The following is a 23747-nucleotide window of genomic DNA, read 5'->3' as shown; positions in this document are numbered from 1 at the left end:
AAGTTTTACCACAACTATGACCTTGATTGGTTTGTTGGGCTCAAAGTTATGATACTATCTGTGAACTAACAAGTATTATTTCTAACCTCCTTACACATTTTAGCTTGAATGACTACAATCGCCGAGTCACCTTGTGTAATGGAACCTATGAAGGTTTGTTGAAAAGAAATCAAATGGGAAGAAACAGTGAGAAATTGCCAACTTTAAAAGACATACAAAATTGCCTGTCTCTCAATAAGTTTGACAGTCCTCCGTTCTTCCAGAACTCTACCCTCAGCTTCAGGTTGGTGCTCTGATATCTATATTTTACCGTCCTTTTTAGATTTACGTGCTTGTAGTTGTAATGAATGGGAAGGAAAGCTAGATGTTGGGAGACATCAAAGCTCAGTAATAGGGAAGCGCTTTGTAAGAGGATAGATAGCAAGGCATAGTGTTACCTATGTTATTTAGTTGCTCAATCATGTCTGACTCTTTTCAACCCCATGAACTGCAGCATGCCAGGCTTCCCTGTCCCTCACTATCATTAAGAGCTTAGTTTTTATATCTTCTAACTCAGCTATTCAAAACCACCTTTTTGCATTTCTAATTTCTATACACAAATAAGTACAGTCTTCAGAACCACGGTACCTCACCAGTTAAATAGAGTATTTTAAAAATATTTTCTTGTGTTCTTATTCTTTTCTGCCTTAAGGAAATATCAGCCATAGACCTTAATGTTTGGTTCTGACGTCTTAGAGGAGTAAAAAATCCGCCTGCCAACCCAAGAGACAAGAGATTCGGATTTGGTCCCTGAGCTGGGGAGATTTCCTGGAGAAGGAAATGGCCACCCACTCCAGTATTCTTGCCTGGGGAATCCCCATGGACAGAGGAGCTTGGTAGACTATAGTCCGTGGGGCCACAAAGAGTTGGACATGACTGAATGGATGAGCACGTGCACACAGACTAAATGCTACTCAGATTACAGCGCAGTAACGACATTAGGATACTTGAAATTTAAAGGTCAACTAATAATTTTCTCCCTCTAAAAAGACTGTAAGAATTATGAGAAATAATTATGTAAGAATAAATAAATAATTATGTAAGAATTAAGAGAAATGGCTATGGGCTTCCCTTATAGCTCAGTTGGTAAAGAATCTGCCTTCAAGGAAGGAGACCAGGGTTTGATCCCTGGGTTGGGAACATACCCTGGAGACAGAAATGGCACTCCACTCCAGTATTCTTGCCTGGAGAATCCCATGGACAAAGAAGCCTGGCAGGTTACAGTCTATGGGGTCACAAAAGTAGGACCCGACTTAGTGACTAAACCACTATGTGTGGCTGTAAGTAAGATTTAAAAAAAAATTTTGTTTATTGTTTATTTGGTTGCACTGGATCTTAGTTTCTTCATGTGGGATCTAGCTCCATGATCAGGAATTGAACCCAGGCCCCCCCTGCATTGGGAGCATGACGTCTTAGCCACTGGAGCATCAGGAAAGTCCCTATAAATAAGATTTTAACCAGCATCTTTGAAGATCCAGAAAGGAATGGCAGATAGATTCATGGTTTTCATGACTAAACCTTACAGTAACTGTTCAACTCTGAGCCCCTTGTGTTGCTCAATTGTGTCCAACTCTTTGTGACCCCATGGACTGTAGCCCATCAGGCTCCTCTGTCTATGGAATTTTCCAGGCAAGTAATACTGGAGTGGGTTGCCATTTCCTTCTCCGGGGGATCTTCCTGACCCAGAAATCGAACCCATGTCTCAATGTCTCCTGCATTGGTCCTATTTCCCTACACGATCTGAAATTAGAAGACTATTACCTAGGCTGGAAACAAAAAGAGAGCTTTCTTTGTCAGTTCATGACTCTAGTTGCTGAAATACTGATTTCTCTCAGGAATGCCCTGGAAGGGTTTGGCAAAGCAGATGGGACCCTGGACTCTCAAGTGATGCGTCTTCATAACCTGGTTCATTCCTTCCTGAATGGGACAAGCGCTTTGCCGCATTCTGCTGCCAATGATCCTGTTTTTGTGGTATGTTCAAAGACTCAGACCAGATGAAAAATGTCCTAGATAATGTGTTGAACTTACTTGCTTTTCAACAAGATTAAGGTTTGGTGTGTGTTTTATTCTCTGTGTGAACAATGGGATGTATACATATGTCAATTAATTTTAATCTACACCATACGGATGGTTAGATAGTGCTTAAAGTCTCCTCAGCCGTGCTTTAGAGATGGTTGGTTAGCTTTGGGATGACCCTGGATGGGAGTTTACAGTCCAGAAGTGGATTCATAAATTAGCATAATAAGGTTATTCGTGCATGAGCGCTAAGTTGCTTTAGTCGTATCCAACTCTTTGCAACCCAGTGGACTGTAGCCTGATAGACTCCTCTGTCCATGGGATGCTCCAGGCAAGAATACTGGAGTGGTTTGCCATGCCCTCCTCCAGGGGATTTTCCCAATCCAGAGATCAAACCCGCATCTCTTGCATCTCCTGCATTGACAGGTTGGTTCTTTACCACTAGTGCCACCTCGGAAACCCTAATAAGGTTATAAATTATATCATAACTTAACATGAGCATGGAGAGGAAGGATTTTTTACTGGTAGAATGAGTAGTATTGAAGGTAACTGATGGACTAGGAAGTGAAAGCGAAGTAGCTTAGTTATGTCCGACTCTTAGTGACCCCATGGACAGTAGCTTGCACCAGGCTCCTCTGTCCATGAGATTTTCTAGGCAAGAGTACTGGAGTGGGTTGCCATTTCCTTCTCCAGGGAATCTTCCCAACGCAGGGATCGAACCCAGGTCTCCCTCATTGTAGACAGACGCTTTACCATCTGAGCCACCCTGGTCTCAGCGACCGAACCCAGGTCTTCCACCTTGCAGATGGACTAGAAGGACTGTGCCTATGCCATGACCCTGGCATGATGCCCACCTACCTGAGGCCCAAAATTCTGTTTAGTGTTTGGTCCTGGCCCCCTTCACTTTGCAAAGGACTGGCTAAAAATGAGCTGCTGTTCTTGCCATCAGAGGATCAGAAATGTGGACTATTGGTCCCCACTTCTAATAAGTTGAGGGGTTATCTGTAAATCCTCCATTGTCATCTTTGCTCTTCTGTAAGATGCCTGCCTTATTCACTGATTCTAATTTGATATCTCACATCACTTTCAGCCTATCACTTCAGCCATCAGCTATGCCAAATATTTTCATGTCTACCTACTTTGCTCTCTAGCTACTTATCAATACTATATATCTCTAAATGTTTAGTAAAACATACATTTTAAATTTGTACAAAGCAACCCTTATTGATAAGGAAAAATGTTACAGTACTCTTTACGCAGTACTCCAAAATGTTATGAGAATAGCAGTCCTCTGACAAATTGAAGATTAAACCCAAACCTTTCACTCCTACCAAAGGTAATAGTGGGGATGGCTAGTAATTTGATTTTTGGTACTAAGTTTCAAGAATTGCCAAATCTTATCTCCTTACTTCGAGGAAACCCACTAAGTGGGTTTCTCTGGCAGCTCAGTCAGTAAAAAAAATCCATCTGCAATGCAGGAGACATGGGTTCGATCCCTGGATCAGGAAGATCCCCTAGGGGAGGAAATGGCAACCAATTCCAATATTCTTGCCTGGAGAATCCCATGGACAGAGGAGCCTGGTGGGCCACAGTCCCGCCTCAGTGGGGTCTCAGAGAGTGGGGCATGACTCAGCAGCAGTATTTTGAGGAAACCCTACTAAATCTGCAGGGCTTGACAACATTTTTCTGCCAATGACCACATAGCACTTGTTTTAGGTTTTGCAGACAAGATGGTCTCTATTGTAGGTGTGCAGCCTTACCGCTGTAGCATGAAAGGAGCCGTAGACAACACATGAACAGTGAGTGTGTTACCCAAAACTGGGGTCATCTCTTGGTGGGTGTTTAGCCAGAAAACACAGCCAAGCCAAAGATCAATTGGGAGAAGGAAGGAACTTGTAGCAAGTAAGGAGAAAACTTGGGGTCTTTCCAAAAGCAGCATCTGCTGGAAGGATAGCAAAATTGGGGAAGTTTTAAGCTAAGGGTACATGAATATTCATGAAGGGGCTTGAGCATAGGATAATTCAGCATGAAGTAAAGTGAAGTGAAAGTCATCAGTCAAGTCTGATTCTTTGTGACCCCATGGACTATACAGGCTAGAATACTGGAGTGGGTAGCCTTTCCCTTCTCCAGGGTATCTTCCCAACCAACCTAGGAATCAAACCCAGGTCTCCCGCATTGCAGGCAGAGTTTTTAGCAGTTGAACCACCAGGGAAGCAGCATAGAATTGGAGCAAAGGTCGACAGAGTCCAAGCTTTAGTTGGACTTAGCTTTCAGTTCAGTTCAGTCACTCAGTCGTGTTCAACTCTTTGCGACCCCATGAATCGCAGCACACCAGGCCTCCCTGTCCATCACCATCTCCCGGAGTTCACTCAGATTCACATCCATCGAGTCAGCGATGCCATCCAGCCATCTCATCCTCGGTCGTCCCCTTCTCCTCCTGCCCTCAATCCCTCCCAGCATCAGTCTTTTCCAATGACTCAACCATTCGCATGAGGTGGCCAAAGTACTGGAGCTTCAGCTTTAGCATCATTCCTTCCAAAGAAATCCCAGGGCTGATCTCCTTCAGAATGGACTGGTTGGATCTCCTTGCAGTCCAAGGGACTCTCGAGAGTCTTCTCCAACACCACAGTTCAAAAGCATCAATTCTTCGGCACTCAGCCTTCTTCACAGTCCAACTCTCACATCCATACATGACTACTGGAAAAACCATAGCCTTGACTAGACGGACTTTAGTCGGCAAAGTAATGTCTCTGCTTTTGAATATGCTATCTAGGTTGATCATGACTTTTCTTCTAAGGAGTAAGCATCTTTTAATTTCATGGCTGCAGTCACCATCTGCAGTGATTTTGGAGCCCCCAAAAATAAAGTCTGATGCTGTTTCCACTGTTTCCCCATCTATTTCCCATGAAGTGATGGGACCAGATGCCATGATCTTCGTTTTCTGAATGTTGAGCTTTAAGCCAACTTTTTCACTCTCCTCTTTCACTTTCATGAAGAGGCTTTTTAGCTTCTCTTCACTTTCTGCCATATGGGTGGTGTCATCTGCGTATCTGAGATTATTGATATTTCTCCTGGCAATCTTGATTCCATTTTGTGTTTCTTCCAGTCCAGCGTTTCTCATGATGTACTCTGCATAGAAGTTAAATAAGCAGGGTGACAATATATAGCCTTGGCGTACTCCTTTTCCTATTTGGAACCAGTCTGTTGTTCCATGTCCAGTTCTAACTGTTGCTTCCTGACCTGCATATAGGTTTCTCAAGAGGCAGGTCAGGTGGTCTGGTATTCCCATCTCTTTCAGAATTTTCCACAGTTTATTGTGATCCACACAGTTGAAGGCTTTGGCATAGTCAATAAAGAAGAAATAGATGTTTTTCTGGAACTTTCTTGCCTTTTCCATGATCCAGCGGATGTTGGCAATTTGATCTCTGGTTCCTCTGCCTTTTCTAACACCAGCTTGAACATCAGGAAGTTCATGGTTCACGTATTGCTGAAGCCTGGCTTGGAGAATTTTGAGCATTACTTTACTAGCGTGTGAGATGAGTGCAATTGTGGGGTATTTTGAACATTCTCTGGCATTGCCTTTCTTTGGGATTGGAATGAAAACTGACCTTTTCCAGTCCTGTGGCCACTGCTGAGTTTTCCAAATTTGCTGGCATATTGAGTGCAGCACTTTCACAGCATCATCTTTCAGAATTTGAAATAGCTCAACTGGAATGCCATCACCTCCACTAGCTTTGTTCGTAGTGATGCTTTCTAAGACCCACTTAACTTCACATTCCAGGATGTCTGGCTCTAGATGAGTGATCACACCATCGTGATTATCTGGGTCGTGAAGATCTTTTTGTACAGTTTTTGCCACCTCTTCTTAATATCTTCTGCTTCTGTTAGGTCCATACCATTTCTGTCCTTTATCAAGCCCATCTTTGCAGAAAATGTTCCCTTGGTATCTCTAATTTTCTTGAAGAGATCTCTAGTCTTTCCCATTCTGTTGTTTTCCTTTATTTCTTTGCATTGATCGCTGAAGAAGGCTTTCTTATCTCTTCTTGCTATTCTTTGGAATTCTGCATTCAGATGCTTATATCTTTCCCTTTCTCCTTTGCTTTTTGCCTCTCTCCTTTTCACAGCTATTTGCAAGGCCTCCCCAGACAGCCATTTTGCTTTTTCGCATTTCTTTTCCATGGGGATGGTCTTGATCCCTGTCTCCTGTACAATGTCACGAACCTCATTCCATAGTTCATCAGGCACTCTATCTATCAGATCTAGTCCCAGCTTAAGTTACAAGTGATAAAAGGTTAACATCATCTCCCAGGCTCCACTCATCTAGTGGTTGAGGGCTTTCAGAAGAGGATTTAGATTCTTCAGAACAGCTCAAGAAAGTGCTTCAGGCTAATCATTAATATTAAAAGAGAAGGGAGAGTCTTTACAACTGATTTGTTACCTTTGCTATTGTTACTTCTCTTGTCTGGTAACAGTCAATTTGTTGTTTTGTTCATTTAAAATCCTCATTACTGAGGCTTGTTCAAGGGCAAACACTGTGGCAAGGCCTAGATGACAAAATGGTATAGGCTTAAAATGGTCTTTTTTATGTCAAAAAGCTATATTTGGTTCTTTCCTTTCAGACCATCCATTTCCTATCTGCCTACAAGTGTGGTGTTCTAATAAAACCTTATTTACAAGAATAGTGAGCCCTGTTTACCCAGCAGGCTTTAGTTTGTCAACCGCATCTGGAAGGGATCTGTGTCTTCTGTGTAGTACAGATATCTCTTTAGTCATCTTTCTCTTCCTGCTCTAGCTGGAAGCCCACATTATGATTTTGTGGACGTGGGATTCTGTGACTTACATTAGTTCAAAGACACAAGATGTTTTATCATCCTTGTCTTCATTACTTTTAATACGTTTAATATATAAAATTTTGTTTTCCTTGGTATAAGTTATGTACATATAAATAGACAAAAAGCCACAGCCTTTCTTTGAAGGCACAGAAGGAGTAATGTTTTGGCACCAGTTCCAGAACTCACAATTACTTTAGGCTATTGACAAAGAGTTTCATGTTGAAGCCAATTCAGCTTTAACAATATTGAGAGCCAGGTGAAAGCACTTAAGTTTACAGAGTTATGGCTTCTGGAATTTCAAATTTATGCAAACATATTGCATATGATATTTATTAAATTTATTTTTTGTGAAATCTCTTCAAGCAAGAGAAACACACATTTGTATTTGATTGAAATGAATATAAGAAGGTGTGCTGTTAAAATGCAGGAAATACTCTGAACCAATCTCTGAAATTCTGATTTTAAGATAATTGAAGGAAATGCACACATTTATTGTGGAAAGTAAGATTAGGTCACAGGAATGCTAAATAGTTCTGTTTGAGTATAACCTAGAAAAGAAAAATAAGAGGGAAACCAATAGACTGTAAAGTTAAATAGTTAACTGCCATGAAAGAAACTATTTTAGAGGATTAGTGACTTTGTGGCCAATTCCTAAAAAAAATATTCTTAACAATGTATTTGAATGTTATCCTCTTAGAAAAGGTACATTCGGCAAGTTTTAATTCTTGGTGGGGAGATTAATAGGTTGCACAGTTAATATTTACTGAATGGCTCATGTGTCTGTTCTTCACCTTTTACATTAAAATTCTAAATGGAATTAAGACGTACTGGCAGCCTTGTTACCATTTATATTTATTTATTTTTTATTGATCTATAGTTGATTTATTTACATATATTATTGTGTGCATTATGGGCTTCCTTGTGGCTCAGCTGGTAAAGAATCCGCCTGCAATGCGGGAGACCTGGGTTCAGTCTCTGGGCTGGGAAGATCCCCTGGAGAAGGGAAAGGCTGCCCACTTCAGTATTCTTGCCTGGAAAATTCCATGAACTGTATAGTCCTCGGGGTCGCAAAGAGTCAGACACGACTGAGCGACTTTCATTTTCACTTCACGACTGAGCGACTTTCATTTTCACTTTGTGTATATTATATATGTAACTGAATCACTTTACACCTGAAACGAATACAGTATGTGTTATAAGTATATATATATATTCTTTTTAAGATTCTTTCCATTATAGGTTATTAGATTATTACAAGATGTTGAAAATAGTTCCCTATGCTATACAGTAAATCCTTACTATTTATTTATATTTCTTAATAATGACAATCATTTGGATAAGAAAGAAATTTAAGAATATAAACCAAGAAAAGAGAAAATGAGTTTTTTTGGTGTATTTTGGCCACGCCATGCATCTTGCGGGATCTTAGTTCCCTAGTCTGAGATCCAACTCATGCCCCCTGCAGTGGAATTTCAGAGTCCTACCCACTGGACCACCAGGGAATTCCCAAAAATGAGTTTCTAAAAACGAAGCTCTAATGGACTACACCAGGTTAAACCTGTAAGGCCTCATCTGACTCTATTTTCCTAAACTGCAATAAAATTAATAAGTCACAATAGCAAGTATAAAATATTTCTGAATTATTATGAGTTAGTTGAAATTTTTTAAAAAAGTATACAGGGCCTTGCTTTTCTCCCCTCAGGAGCACTTAAAAATGGGTCTGCTTTATTTATCTTTTTTAAAAAGAAAAGTTGTAATTAGATAAATACCTTGAGTATTTAAAATAATGTTGTTTTATGTCAATTTAAAATTTTTTAACTGTTTAATGATTTTTAACAATTTATAATTGCAGATATATTGGCAAAAATATTTTAAAGTGTCTATAATTACATTTCAATATTCTTGCTTATTTCCTTTCATATTCTTATATGTTTTACAGTAGCCAATATAGTGCACATATTTTCAGAATGTTATATAGTTTCCTAAATTTTTTAATTTAAAAAATTTATAAAATATATGCACATAAGAGGTTCAAATGAAAAAGGCATAAAATGAAGTCCCTTTATCAATACCAGCTCCCAGCTATCCAGTCTCATTTTTCTTTATTCTTCCAGATATAATTTATAAATATACAAGCACAATATATATTTCTTTATATATTTCATTATCCAAATGAAAGCATACTATAGACACTTCTGTGACTTTTACTCTTTATTTATTTTATTTATTTTAAACACTTTTCTTTTAAAAGGCTGCATGGTATTCTGCGGGCTTTCCAAGTGGCTCAGTGATAAAGAATTTGCCTGTAATGCAGGAGACAAGGGTTCCATCCTTAGGTCAGGAAGATCCCCTGGAAGAGGAAAAGGCAACCCATTCTAGTATTCTTGCCAAGAAAATTCCATGGCCAGTGGAGCCTGGCAAACTACAGTCCATAGGTTTACAAATAACTTGGGCATGACTGAGCACACACGTATGGTATTCTCTAGCATGAATTCCAGAGAAGGCAATGGCACCCCACTCCAGCACTCTTGCTTGGAAATCCCATGGGCGGAGGAGCCCGGTGGGCCGCAGTCCATGGGGTCGCCGAGGGTCAGACACGACTGAGCGACTTCACTTTCACTTTTCACTTTCATGCATTGGAGAAGGAAATGGCAACCCACTCCAGTGTTCTTGCCTGGAGAATCTCAGGGATGGGGGAGCCTGGTGGGCTGCCATCTATGGGGTCACACAGAGTCAGACACGACTGAAGTGACTCAGCAGCAGCGGCATGAATTCACTGCCAAATTGGTCTCCTACTGATGGATGTTTAGGTGGTTTCTCATCTTTTGGTTTATGAAAAATACAGCAATAAATGAACGTATACGATAAGTGAGACGATAGAATCACTGGCTGAAAAGTTAAATAAATGTGTTTGAAATTTGGTAGATATTGCCAAATTGCCCTGCGGAAGGTTGAATGATTTTTTTCCTCTACCCAGCTATGTAGCAGAGGGACAGCTCCTCCACTCTCTCTCATTAGCCTGGTATATTATCACACTTTTTCCTTTTTGCTAATTGATAGGTGAAAATGTTTCAGTGAGTTTAATTTTCATTTCTTTTCTTCTAAATGAAGTTCAGCATCTTTTCACATATTTAAGAAATCTTTTGCATTTTCTTTTCTGTGGTCTGTCTGTTCACATAGGATAATGAGTTCTGGGAAGAGAAAAAAAATGAAAAGTTCTTAAGAGGAGTAGGACTTCCCTGGTGGCTCAGCTGGTAAAGAATCCACCTGTAATGCAGGGGACCTAGGTTCTATTCCTGAGTTGGGAAGATCACCTGGAGAAAGGAACAGCTACCCACGCCAGTATTATGGCCTGGAGAATTTCATGGACAGAGGAGCCTGACAGGCTGCAGTCCATGGGGTTGCAAAGAGTCACACAACTGAGCGACTTTCACTTTCAAGAGAATTAGTGAAATGCTTTGTTCTCTATGTAGTGAAGTGAAAGTGGCTCAGTCATGTCTAACTCTTTGTGAACCCATGGACTATACAGTCCATGGAATTCTCCAGGCCAGAATCCTGGAGTGGGTAGCCTTTCCCTTCTCCAGGGGATCTTTCCAACCCAGGGATCAAACCCAGATCTCCTGCATTGCAGGTGGTTTCTTTACCAGCTGAGCCACAAGGGAAGCCAAAGAATACTGGAGTGGGTAGCCTATCCCTTCTCCAGGGGCTCTTCCTGACCCAGGAATCGAACCAGGGTCTCCTGCATTGCAGGCAGATTCTTTACCAACTGACCTATGAAGGAAGCCCCCAACGTTAGCAGCAAATAAAACATCCTCTTTAAATATTTTATTTTTCTTGGAAACCTAATACTCTGTTCATATAAAAATGTATTGTTAGGGGACTTCCCTGGCAGTCTACAGTGGTTAAGACTTAGCCTTCCAATGCAGGGGGTGTGGGTTCCATCCCTGTTGGGGAGCTGATATCTCACATGCCTCAGGCCCCAAAATCCAGAACATAAAACAGAATATTGTAATAAACTCAATGAAGATTTAAAAAATGGTCCACATAAAAAGAATCTTAAATTTTACTGTGTTTTCTAGGGTTCACTAGCTTAAGGGAAGCTCACATTATAAATAATACCACATCCCACTTTTGCATCAGTGGTTAGGTATGTAGGTTAGTTAGCGGTTAGTACTCGGTTGATGTGCAATAAACTCTTGTGAAGAGAATGTGAGATTATTGAGCACTTATTACTGTGTCACTAGATACCATGTAAAGATAATCTTTTAACTTCTCAAAACTGTGTGTGGTAAATATGGGGACGATAAAGTCCAGAGAGGCTAAGGGGAGTACAACAGCCTATGTAAGTGGCTGAGCAGAGATTATAAGAAAAGTTTTCTACTCAAAAATTTCCCCATGGTGAATATTCCAGCTGCAATTTTGCCTGTAGACAGTTCTTCATTTGATCCCTTCACAAGTGCTTTCATGACCACTGAGGATATTTTGTCCTGTTCGATCACGTTGATGGGAATTAACACTAATTGGTGAGGAGGCAGGTCTAGATTTTGCTTGACTTTTGAAAAGACAGGGCATTGGTTTTATCATGAGTAAGGAGTCATGTTTTTAAAATGCCACATTTATTTTATTGAATCTATGTGTTTTTAAATACCTGAAATAGACAGCTACTAATTCCTACCATCTTGGTGAATTTTGCAAGAGCTGAGGTACCAGCAAGGGTGGCTGGTCACCTCCTTGGGGCAGGATATTCCAGGATGTCAGGGTTTCCATAGGCTCAGTTCTGGGCAGGGGGTGATTTTACTTTTCTTAACAAGTGAAAAGCTATAATAATATTTAATTAAGTACAAGAAATACTCTTGACTGAAGTGTATATCACATATTCTATCATGAAATACTCATTTATTTTCTTTATTGAAATATACTTGATGTACACTATTATATGTTACATGTATACAATTTAGTAATGGCTAATTAAATTTTTTAAAATTATACAGAAGTGGGTTTCTTTTAATATCACTTTACTTTATTTTAATTATTATTTTTTTTTGGAGGCTGCACCATGTGGCATGTAGGATCTTAGTTCCCTGACCAGGGATCAAACCTGTGCCCCCTGCATTGGAAGCTCAGAGTTGTAACCACTGTACCATCAGGGAAGCCCCGATTCACAATTTGTAAGGATTATACTCCACTTACTACTACTACTAAGTCACTTCAGTCATGTCTGACTCTATGCAACCCCATAGACAGCAGCCCACCAGGCTCCCCTGTTCCTGGGATAATCCACTTAGGGTTATTTAAAAACATTAGCTATAGTCCCTGTGTGTCCTTATAGCTTATTTTATAAATAATAGTTTGTAGGGATGTTTTGATCTTTAACTTGCACACACTAAATGGTTAAATGGAGCTGAAAGGGTTCTTTTCAATTCTAAATTTTATGCGGATAAACACATACTCTATGGAGAAGAATTAAACCTAAGAGATGAACTGTATACACTTCATTATTGATGAATTATGGAGAAAGAAATGGCAACCCACTCCAGTATTCTTGCCTGGAGAATCCCATGGATGGAAGAGGCTGGTGGGCTATAGTCCATGGGGTTGCAAAGAGCTGGACTGAGCAACTCAGCACATTGATGAATTAAATAATATAATGGCAAACCATAATATATGTACATATCTAAGATGGCTCTGGCATTGATTGGAGTTCCTCTCTCTTAGAGCTTTGGAGGCTCCTTAGCCTCGAATGGCCTGGGAGTGTCTCAGTTCCTATCTAGAATCTCTTCCAACATCACCCTGGTCCTCTCTTTTCAATCCGTATTGTTGGCCTATGATGTATGCTGAACTGGTCACATCTTTTAAAGCTGACATATTAACAGCAGAACTCTCCTGTAGTCCTCTGTTTGCATCTGTTCAAAATTTAACGCTTAAACTACAAGCTTTCTTTCTCAGGGATATTGCAGCTGAATTCCTAATGCTCTTGCTATTTCTTTTATATGCATATTATTATATCTTGTATACAATGTATATGGTATAATTATATGTATACATATGTGTATTTTGTATACAATGCTATCATACAAAGCTATGCAGAAAGGGTGCTTTCCTTAGGTGACTCTCCCAAAATGCCTGAAAAAATGGAAGAATGGAATGGTTCCATTCTGTCTGCTCAGGATGCAATGAGAGAGTGGGTAGAAAAGGAGAGGAAAAGAAAATTATAGTAAAATGAGAAATACCCATCTGGGCTTAGCACTGCCCAGGAGACTCTATCGTTATTCAAATACCCATTTTCTCTGGTGGTTTCTTGTCTCTCATTAAAAGTGCTGCCTATGGAGTACTCACCTCCCAGTGGGGGAGCTTAGTAGTCAGCTAAGTAGAAGTTGGGTGTCATGTAACTATTTCAAGCCTATTACATATGGCTTCTTTAGGTATATAAAACCAACATCTTGGCTATACATTGCTTCAAATCCTTGATAGAAGAAGGCAAGAATAAATAAATATTCCATGGCAATCTTTCTGTAGGCACAAATACTCTTCTTGTGTCAGAGATTCCACGTGGCAGGAATCTGAATTTTCAGTCCCCTAAGTTGAAGGTTGGCGTCCTAGGTGGCTCAGTGGTAAAGAATCTGCCTGCCAATACAGGAGACACGAGTTCGATCTCTGAGTTGGCAAGATCTCCTGGAGGAGGAAATGGCAACCCTCTCCAGTATTCTTGCCTGCGGAATCCCACAGACAGAGGAGGCTGATAGGGTACAATCTATGGAGTCGCAAAACAGTTGGACACAACTTAGCAACTAAATGACAACAATGACAAGAGAAGGTTGTTAGTAACTTTATCCTCCAGTGATCTTCAGAAAGATATGCATGTTTTCCCTGTACTTTATTAAGTTTCTTTATGCCTCTAAGCACAATATTTGTTGATCAATTGCTTTCTTCTGCAAGGTTGCATTAAAAATTTTTTACCTTGAAAGCCCATGCAATCACATTTTCTTCAATACTGCCTTGCAAATTGAAATTTAGCATTTTTACCCCCTTCCTATACCTATCTTTACTTTGTTGGAATAAGATAGGCTAAGTTTGTGTACCAAAATTTGTAACCTCATTTCTGAGGCACTCAATTATTAATGCTAAAATATAAGTATAAATCTCTATAGCACATATAAGGCAACAGCAGTTTACTTTTACCTTGCTTTTGCTTTTATTTATGGCCTCGAATTACATTTACAGAGATAGTAGCTTATTTTCAACCCGTGTTCAACAAAGATGGGGCTTCTCTGTCAGTTCAGATGGTAAAGAATCCACCCACAGTGTAGAAGACCTGGGTTCGATCCCTGGCTTGGAAAGATCCCCTAGAGAAGGGAATGGCTGGGAAATCCCGTGGACAGAGGACCCTGGCGGTCTGTAGCTCTTTGGGTCACAAGAGTCAGAGATGACTGAGTGACTAACACTTTTCAACAAAAATACCACTGGTTTATCAAAAGCAATTCAGGTTATTTCATTTAGGAACAATGTTCACAACTTTATCAAAAATACCTAGTCTCCCTGTTGCCCTGCTTCTCTTTCTAGCCTCTGGATACATTGTTGCTCACAGCATTTTGTCTCTTGCCTATTTGGCATCTCCTTGGCATATGCCGGACCCCCCTTTTTTAAACTACAGTCTATAAATTGATTCATCTGTATGTAGTTCCTATTAGAGCTTTTATTGGATAATGTTTAACGGCTCATCTGAGACCTATAATCTTCTCCTTATTACTCTTCCCCTGTTCTTTCCCTCCAAATTATGAATTTCTTGAGAGTCTCATCCCCTCCCTAATTGTTTACCCTTCCACACCTGGTGAATTCTGGTGCTTCCACCCAGTTATTTGCCTCTTACAGCATTGACTCTACATCTTTCTCTGCCCTGAGATTCTCTTATCTCTTTTTTAAAAAAATCAGTTTCATCTCTGACTTCAACTCAGGTGGTTTCTAAAAGTTCAAGAGATACTGTGCGGCCTTTCTTAGAAAGTACATTCTGATACACACCTTTTTCTGTGTATCAGTTAGCACTTGGTTCAACTGCTTAAAATAGAAAACCAAAATTACAGAAGTTGGACACAACTGAGCTACTTCACTTTCACTTTTCACTTTCATGCATCAGAGAAGGAAATGGCAACCCACTCCAGTGTTCTTGCCTGGAGAATCCCAGGGACGGCGGAGCCTGGTGGGCTGCCATCTGTGGGGTTGCACAGAGTCGGACACAACTGAAGCGACTTAGCAGCAGCAGCAACAAATAAAGAGGTTTATTTTTCTTTTTGTGTAAAAGAACTCCAGTGGCAGGTGGTTCAGCTTTGGTATGGTATCTCCATAGTCATCATAAACTCCTTCTGTCTCTCTGCTTAACCATCCTTGGTGAGTGGCTTCTTTTCTTAGCTTTGCTTGCGGGCTGCTAAATAGCTGCCACAGCTTCAGCCATCACACCCATGTTCCAGAAAGCAGTGAGAAGGAATGGAGAGGGAAAAGGGGCCCCTTTTAAGCTGAGAAAACCATCTTTAACAAGATTTTCTAGAAGTCCTATCCAGTGATTTCCAGCTAAATCTCATGGATAACTTGGCACATTGCTTCACCACAAACACCAAAGATGTTACCGAGAAAGAAGAGGAGAAAGGCTATTGGGTAAGCAGTCGATCAGTGCTTGCTACTCTTGGACATTGAGCCTCTATTTCTTGGGCTCCACACTTGAGGCAGAGCTTCTGTTTGAGGCTGGCAGGCTTCCCAAGGTCAGACCTGGAGCATAGAGCTCTCTCTGGGAAACTTCTGACCTTATCTGGAGCTCCCAGGATTTTACCGCACGTGATATTGTTTTCAGGGACCTTCACCAACAGCTAATGCTCAGCTCCTTTTCCAGGGTTAATGCCCCTTCTCAAAGAGGAACTTCTCCTGAACTCTACTTGGGAGAGACATGATCACTCGAATTTTCATGTGTTCCTTCAAAGCTGTTGCCCATTCGATAAACTTGATGCCTTTTATTCCCTCGGGACTTAAATTCTGTGACTCAAAGCCAAGATTTCAGAACTCAAAAAATATTTTCTCTCTGTGAAAGCCCAGGTCTTACAATTTGATGTTTTGGTTTTTAACATGTATCTTGTATTGACCAAAAAATACACTCACAACCTAAAAGTAGAGAGTTTTTTTATTTCGTGGGAATGTTTAGGACTCCGAGCCCGGGAGACAGTGTCTCAGTAGCTCTGAGAAAACCTCTCCAAGAAGGCAGGAGGGGAAGTCCTGCTATATACAAGTTTGCAACAGAGGGAACAGGCAGTCTTAACAGAAAAGATCAGGTATCAGGTTAAGGAATTTAGCATTCTGTGTATGGGAAGGTGTAAGCCTCTGGGCTCACTGAATTCATTCCTTTCATATGCACCTCAGCTATCTGGGGCCAATCTTGTTTCCTTATTCCTATTGCTTTCTGCATTCTCCCAGCTCCTCAGCAATCACCACGGGGGTGGTGTGTGGCAGCAGTTTCAGGAGCCCTCGTGCCCATTTGGAAGCCAGAAATCGCTGATGGTTGTGACATGTCTTGTTTATTAATATGGCAGGAGAGAATTTCATTTCATACTTTCTATGAACTTTAAAAATCCATTCAGGAAAAAAATCCTTTCAATAAATCACTTGATTCTTTTCACTATCGTGAATGTAGACACGTGAGACAATTTAGGTAGAAAGCTCTCGCTGTTGCCTGAATGGGTTAACTAGCTACAAGGAACCTCGGGTAGAATCTGAAACTATTATCTACTAAATAAGCAGCAGTAGTGAAAACCAGAAAGTGAAATCGTTAATTGCTCAGTCGTGTCTGACTCTGTGCGAGCCCATGGACTGTAGCCTGCCAGGCGTCTCTGTCCATTCTCTAGGCAAAAATACTGGAGTGGGTTGTCTACGCCCTTCTCCAGGGGATCTTCCAAACTGAAGGATTGAACCTGGGTCTCCTGTATTGCAGGTAGATTGTTTACCATCTGAACTACCTGGGAAGCCCTGAGCTTTAGAGGTTAGGAATTAAAGTAGTTAGGAAGTGCAAAAAAACTAAGAATTCAGACTAAGGGCAATCAGGGAAGATGTCTTAGTACAGGGACTTTTAAGTTTATCTTGAAACAAGACTCTGAAGCCAGAAAAGAGAAAGAATGGTATTTCAGACAGAGGGAAACAGCGTTCGCTAGAAAGGGGCCTGTTTGGATGAGTTGTTGTTGTTCAGTTGCTCCGTCATGTCCTACTCCTTGTGACCCCATGGACTGCAGCACGCCAGGCTTCCCTCTCCTTCACTCTCTCCTGGAGTTTGCTCAAACTTGTGTCCATTGAGTCGATGATGCCATCCAACCATCTCTCCCTCTGTCACCCTCTTCTCTTCCTGCCCTCAGTCTTTTCTAGCTTCAGGGTCTTTTCCAGTGAGTTGGCTCTTCACACCAGGTGGCTGAAGGATTGGAGCTTCAGCTTCAGCATCAGTCATTTCAGTGAATATTCAGGGTTGATTTCCTTAAAATTGATTGGTTTGATCTCTTGTTGTCCAAGAGACTCTCAAAAGACTTCTCCAGCACCACCGTTTGAAAGCATTAGTTCTCCAATGATCAGACTTCTTTATGGCAAGAATACTGGAATGGGTTGCCATGCCCTGCTCCAGGGGATCTTCCTGACCCAGGGACTGAACCTGGGTCTCCTGTGTTGCAGATAGATTTGTTGCCATCTGACTCACTAGGGAAGCTCTTGGATGAGTTGTACAAAATATAAAAGTACTTTGCATGGCACTGTCGTCAGCCAACAGAAACTTATTATACATCGGCTCTGTCCAAGTTATAGACTAAGCCTGAAACTCCAAAGGTGAAAAGACCTTCTCTCTGACTTTTAGGAGTTAGGAGTCTCATTATGGAAAATTGATAAACAAATAAGTGATAGTATAACTTCACCAGTGCTATACTGGTGGATGGATAAATGAATTCATTTAACCTGTATTTATTGAAGTAAGTATCTCCTTTCCCCCATATGACAAGCCCTGGTGTGACAGACCCTGCAGACAGAGAGGGGAGGAAAATCAGACGGAGTCCCTGGGCTCCCTGAACTACTAGGAATGAAAGAGGCCCTCTAACGGCCTGGTCATGTTTGTGTCCTATTGCAAAATCAGCACTATAAATGTGAAATTTTGCTGTTAATATTTTAAATCACATAATAATTGCTGTCTTTGAAAAGGACTTTGACAGCTTTCTTGAGAAAATAAAACAGCACTATGCACATTACAACGTTTTTAGACTTTCTTTTGCTGACCTAACACTAAGAATTCAAATGAGAGGCTTATACAGTGAGCACAGAGAAAGGTGGGAGAAATTTGAAGACCCGTTTTGGATGTTTTCTTTCTTTCTTTCTTTTCTTTTTTTAAATTATCCATTTGTATTATACCGTTGTATACTATTGGTAAACACAATGTCTCCTTTCTTCCTTCTTAAAAACAAAGCATCTGAATATTGGCTGTAGCATATATCTCATCATACTTGCCTTTTTTCCCTGAATGTAATAATTGAATTTGTTGAAGGCCTTAAATATTCTTAAACCAGTGCTACATCTGCAACATGAACCTTACTTTGTTCACTTAACAAAGGGGTTTATGGAGTGATATGCCATACAGCCTTGAAAGTGAAAAGCAAGGTGTTAGTCCTGAGTCATGTCCGACTCTGCCCCCATGGACTGTAGTCTGCCAGGCTCCTCTGTTCATGGAATTTTCAGGCAAGAATACTGGAGTGGGTTGTCATTCCCTTCTCCAGGAAATCTTGCCAGTGGGTATGTCACCAAGAAGTTCCTGATGTCAAGAAAAACCAACTTCATTTCATTTTAGAGAAAGTTCCAATTAGATTGGTCTGATTAGAATAGACCCATCAATGTTGGCCGGGCTTCCCCAGTGACTCAGTAGTAAAAGATAGGTCTAACTATGGCAGGAGACACTGGTTCTATTCCTGGGTCAGGAAGATCCCCTGGAGAAGGAAATGGCAACCTACTCCAGTATTCTTGCCTGGGAAATCCCACGGACAGAGGAGCCTGGCGGGCTACAGTCCATGGAGTCACAGAGAGTCAGACGCGACTTAGTGACTGAACACACATCCATCAGTGTTAACGCTGCGTTCAACTGTCTTGCAGGTCCTTCATTCCTTCACCGATGCCATTTTTGATGAGTGGATGAAAAGATTCAATCCCCCTGTGGATGCCTGGCCTCAGGAGCTGGCACCCATTGGTCACAATCGGATGTATAACATGGTTCCTTTCTTCCCTCCAGTGACTAATGAGGAACTCTTTTTAACCGCAGACCAACTTGGCTACAGTTATGCTATTGATCTGCCAGGTAACTAATGCAACTTTTAAACGCGTGATTCATTGATCTTCTAAAGAGGCTTTCTTTTCTTTTTTCCTTTCTTTTTCTTCTAAATCAAGACCTTAAACTGAAGTGCTCAGATCTAGTTAAGTTTACTGGCAATTTTTTAGAGTATGTATAGTTACAAAATGAGCCTTTAAACTACCAATTAAACATCAGAAAAGGGACTGTTGGATGACTCTTGTTTTAGGACATTGAAAGTTGTTAAGAGAACTTATTTCAGGGCAAGTATCTACAACTGCACCTGATCTGGCAATTGAAAACCAGCCATGGTTTGAAATGCCTAACCAATAAAATCAAAATGCACTAGCCACAGATGGATGGGGACTAGCAGGATCTCTTAGAGATCTTTACTTAAAGGCAAGGCTGGGTTTAAGGTGAAGCAAATGCAGCACTTGCCTCAGGCACAAAGTTCAAAGGGAAGCCAAAAATTCAGTTATTGAGCTAAGTAATAATATAATGCAATATTATAAAAAGCCCAAATTAATGCCCACCCCCCCCCTGCCAAAATCCATGTTGAATACAATATCAAAATTTTAAAGCCAGGCTGTTGTTTGTTTTATACCTCTGTGTTAGTTTGTAAGTAGGCCATTTATTTTTTTCCCCATTAACCCACACCACCCCTGCCTGGTGGGTTTGTAAAGATGACAATGACCTGCCAGTAGATTGGGCTGTGTGGGACTTCATGGGTGCACTTTTTTAAAAGAATTTTTTGAAATCATGTTTTTATTCCTAAAAAAATTTTTTTTTACTTATTGATTTCTGACTGTGCTGGGTCTTTGTTGCTTTGCAAAAGCTTTCTCTAGTTGCAGTGAGTGATGACCACTCTTGGACGTGGTGTTCAGGCTTCTCACTGCAGGCTTCTCTTGCTGTGGAGCACAGTCTCTTGGTACGTGAGCTTCAGTAGTTGGTAGCACTCTGGCTCAGGAGACATGGCATGTTGCGTCCAGAGTACGGGCTCAGTAATCGTGGTGCACGGGCGTAGTTGCTCAGGCATGTGGAATCTTCCCGGACCATGTATCAAACCCATGTCCCCTGCATTAGCAGGTAGATTCCTAATTACTGTACCACCAGGGAAGTGCTGAAGTCATGTTTTTAAGTTGTAGATTTTTTATTAGCTTTTCCACTTGGTTCAAAATACAGAAAGATATTTTGATAAATGTAAGGGCATACTTTTTTTTTTTTTTTAATTTGTCCAGGCCCCAGTATAGCTCCATGTGCCATTTAAAGAACCTTCGGACAGGTTGATAAAGGAAAGGTAAAACAGTTTTTAAAAAAAATCTCTTAATTTGTTAAGAAGCTGAAAAACACACAGCCTATGTGCTGGTGGCATTTCCCCATTAATGGCTATTCTGTCTTTTCTAAATCTCAGCCTGCAAAGTAATCAAGACCATTTCTGAGGTCACATCTCTCTCTCTCCCCCCTTGTCTTACTCCCTCCCCACCCTCTTCTCTCTCAACTTTAAAAACCTTTCAGACCCTGGACTCTGTCCCCTGTCTTTCCTTCCATTTCTACATCTTGTAGAAATGCAGCTTATTTTCTTTACTGATTGGAAGTTTCTCTTCTTTGGGCAGCTGAGGTGAGAATGTCTCTTTGAAACTTTTCTCATTTCTCTGGGATTGAATAAAATAATAATCAGAAAGTTTGGCATGTGCTTCTGACCATGCTTCCACGGCCTCTGACATCAGTCAATTAACAGATATAACCTGAGAGTCTAAATATGCCCAGAATCCATTAACTCATTAGAAGATACAAATCACATTCTTTTATTGGTTTGACAAAAATTTACATCCTTTCTGAGGAGACATAATGATAACCTAAGATTGAAGAAGGGAGAGAGGGATTTGGGAAAAGGAGCTGGGTCCTGAACTGGGTTAAAGAGATGGAGGGACTCCCCTGGGTGTCCAGTGGTTGAGTCCATGCTTCCAATGCAGGGGACTCAGGTTCAATCTCTGGATGGCGAACTAAGATCCCACATGTTGTGCCATGTGGTCAAAAAAAGAAAAAAAGTTTTTTTAAAAAGAGATGGTAGGTTTTAGGTAGGTTGGGGGAAAGAAAGGGGCATTTTAGATTGAAGACAGGCAGGGAACAGGACTGTGAAAGGCACAGGTAGTCCGTATAGAGGACCGTGAGAAGAAAGCCTGGTGTAGTGAAAGGCTTGAGTAATTAACTGTGAATTAAGGTTGGATCTGAGAGAAGGCCTGGTTATCAGGGACTGTAAAAGTTGGGCAGAAACCACAATAAGATCCCACTTTATACCCATTAGGATGGCTGCTACTAAGAAAGCAGAAAATAACAAGTGCTGATGGGAATGTGGAGAAAATGGAATCCTCATGCATTGCTGGTGGGAATGTTAGCATAGGCTCTGTGAAAAACAACATGGTAGCTCCTCAAAAAATTAAACACAGAATTACCATGCGATCGAACAATTCTGCTTCTGGGCATAGACCCCAAAGAATTATAAGCAAGTACTCCTACAGATATTTGTACACCTCTATTCATAGCAGCATTATTCATAACAGGCAAAAGGTGGAAGAAATAGGAGGGAGCTATAGGAGGGAGGGGACATATGTGTGCCTATGGCTTACTCATATTGATGTGTGGCAGAAATCAACACACGATTGCAAAGCAGTTATCCTCCAATTAAAAATAAATTATTTTTTAAAAAGGTGGGGGCAACCCAAGTACCTACTGACAGATAAGCCAAAAGACAGCAGATAAAATATGGTCCATACATACAGTGGAATATTATTCAGCCTTAAAAAGGAGGGAAGTCCTGACACATGCTGTAACATGGGTGAATCTTGAAGACATGCTAAGTTAAATAAACCAGTCTCAAAAGGATAAAACCTATATGATTCCACTACTTGGGGCACCTATAGTAGTCAGATTCATAGAGATGGAAAGAGTGGTTTGCTTGTTGCTAGAGAGTGGGAACAGATGGAGGCCTAGAGAATTATTATTTCAATTTTGCAGGGAAAAAAGTTCTACGGATGAATAGTGGTGATGAATGTACAACAATGTGAGTGTATTTAATGTCACAGAGCTTAAAAATGGTTAAGGTGATAAAATATATGTCATATATGTTTTCCCACAATTAAAAAAACTAAGTAATTTTTTTAAAACGCTAGGCAGAAGAGTTTGGACAATAACAAAAGGCGATCATTTTTGGTTCCTGAACAAAGAAATGACAGAGATGAGGATGGCAATTGTTGCAGGAAAAGACAAATTAAAATCATTTTGGAGAAACCCCATCAGGATGAGTCAGGGTCCTCTGTGGGACTGGAGAGAAAGGACTAGAAGGACAGTCTTACATTTAGAGAAGTGTAGAGTACAGAACAAGAACCCACTTCAGAAAAACTGATTTTAAGAACTGACCAAGGATAATTTTTAAGGAAACGACAAATAGACATAAATACAAATGAAATGAAGAAAAGAAAAAAAGAAATGAAATCCATTAATTTTTTGGAAAAGTGCTTATAAAATATATTTGAATAGAGGATTGCATTTATCATGTAATGATCCTGATTTTATTCATAACTATTTAAATGGGTCCAAATTTTTTCTACTCTTGCTCTTGAATGACCCCTGTTATAATCTCCAGTCTCATCTGTCTTACTCACTGATCACTCCATAAAAATGTAGAGACAACAGCAGAATTTCTAGACCTGGCTGTTGTATATTTTGTTTTCCAGATACCATTTTAACATGCACTTTTACAAATGAGTTTCTAACTCACAAAAGTAGTTACATACTTCCTTGGAGGGTTTATTCTGTATAAGTATTTATTGTAGGGAATTTTAAAAATACAATAAGCTATATTCAAACAATGGAATGTCATTTTCCACTTCCACCAAAAAAGTTATGGATATGATAAATAGTTCATAAGGAAGGAGAAAAGATTTTATTCCAGTCAGTGTAGTTTTGCTTTATCAACAAAAGCACACATGAAAGACAAATTGGTTTATTCTTCCCTTTTCTAAGAGTATTCAGCCGATGAAAACCCCAATTGTAAGACTCTTCTGCTTTAATTTCAGTTGAAGGAACTCCAGATTGGACCACAGTGCTCTCAGTGGTTACAGGGATGCTCACGGTTTTGGCTGTCCTTTTCGCGTTGCTGCTTTTCCTTCAATATAGACGACTTCGAAAAGGGTATACACCCTTAACGGAGACACAGCTAAGCAACAAAAGATACACCGAAGAAGCCTAGATGCTCACGTGGTCCTGACCGACAATCTGCAGATGAACCCTCACTGTTCCTCCTTTCGTTGAAGAGCCTTGGGATAGCCCCTCCTGTTATGCGGATGGTCCCAAGTACAAAAAATGCTTCACTCTAGATTCTGGTTTGCTTGTTTATTTAACAAACAAGTTAAAGTGCTTGAGGGTATCTCTACCATCAAACAAGGTAGAGCTGATGACAACTGGTGGTATCTGATAATAATTCCCCATACTGATAGATTAAGCCTCCTCGTGTTCTCACTGCT

At 40.5% G+C, this 23747-nt stretch overlaps 1 protein-coding gene across 1 annotated transcript in view; it reads left to right on the top strand.

The window, feature by feature from the left end:
• Positions 1-23473, top strand: part of DCT (dopachrome tautomerase) — a 37986-nt gene extending 14513 nt beyond the window's left edge. Inside the window, exons 5-8 of the mRNA XM_052650274.1 lie at positions 104-283; positions 1875-2010; positions 19032-19233; positions 23301-23473. Of these exons, the coding sequence (XP_052506234.1) occupies positions 104-283; positions 1875-2010; positions 19032-19233; positions 23301-23473 (691 nt within the window). The remainder of the gene's footprint in view (positions 1-103; positions 284-1874; positions 2011-19031; positions 19234-23300) is intronic.
• Positions 23474-23747: the final 274 nt, after the last annotated feature.

Source organism: Budorcas taxicolor, chromosome 12 (assembly GCF_023091745.1).
Source record: "Budorcas taxicolor isolate Tak-1 chromosome 12, Takin1.1, whole genome shotgun sequence".
NCBI classification, from domain to species: domain Eukaryota; kingdom Metazoa; phylum Chordata; class Mammalia; order Artiodactyla; family Bovidae; genus Budorcas; species Budorcas taxicolor.
The sequence above is the reverse complement of the archived record's forward strand: the minus strand, read 5'-3'. Positions and strand labels throughout refer to the sequence as shown.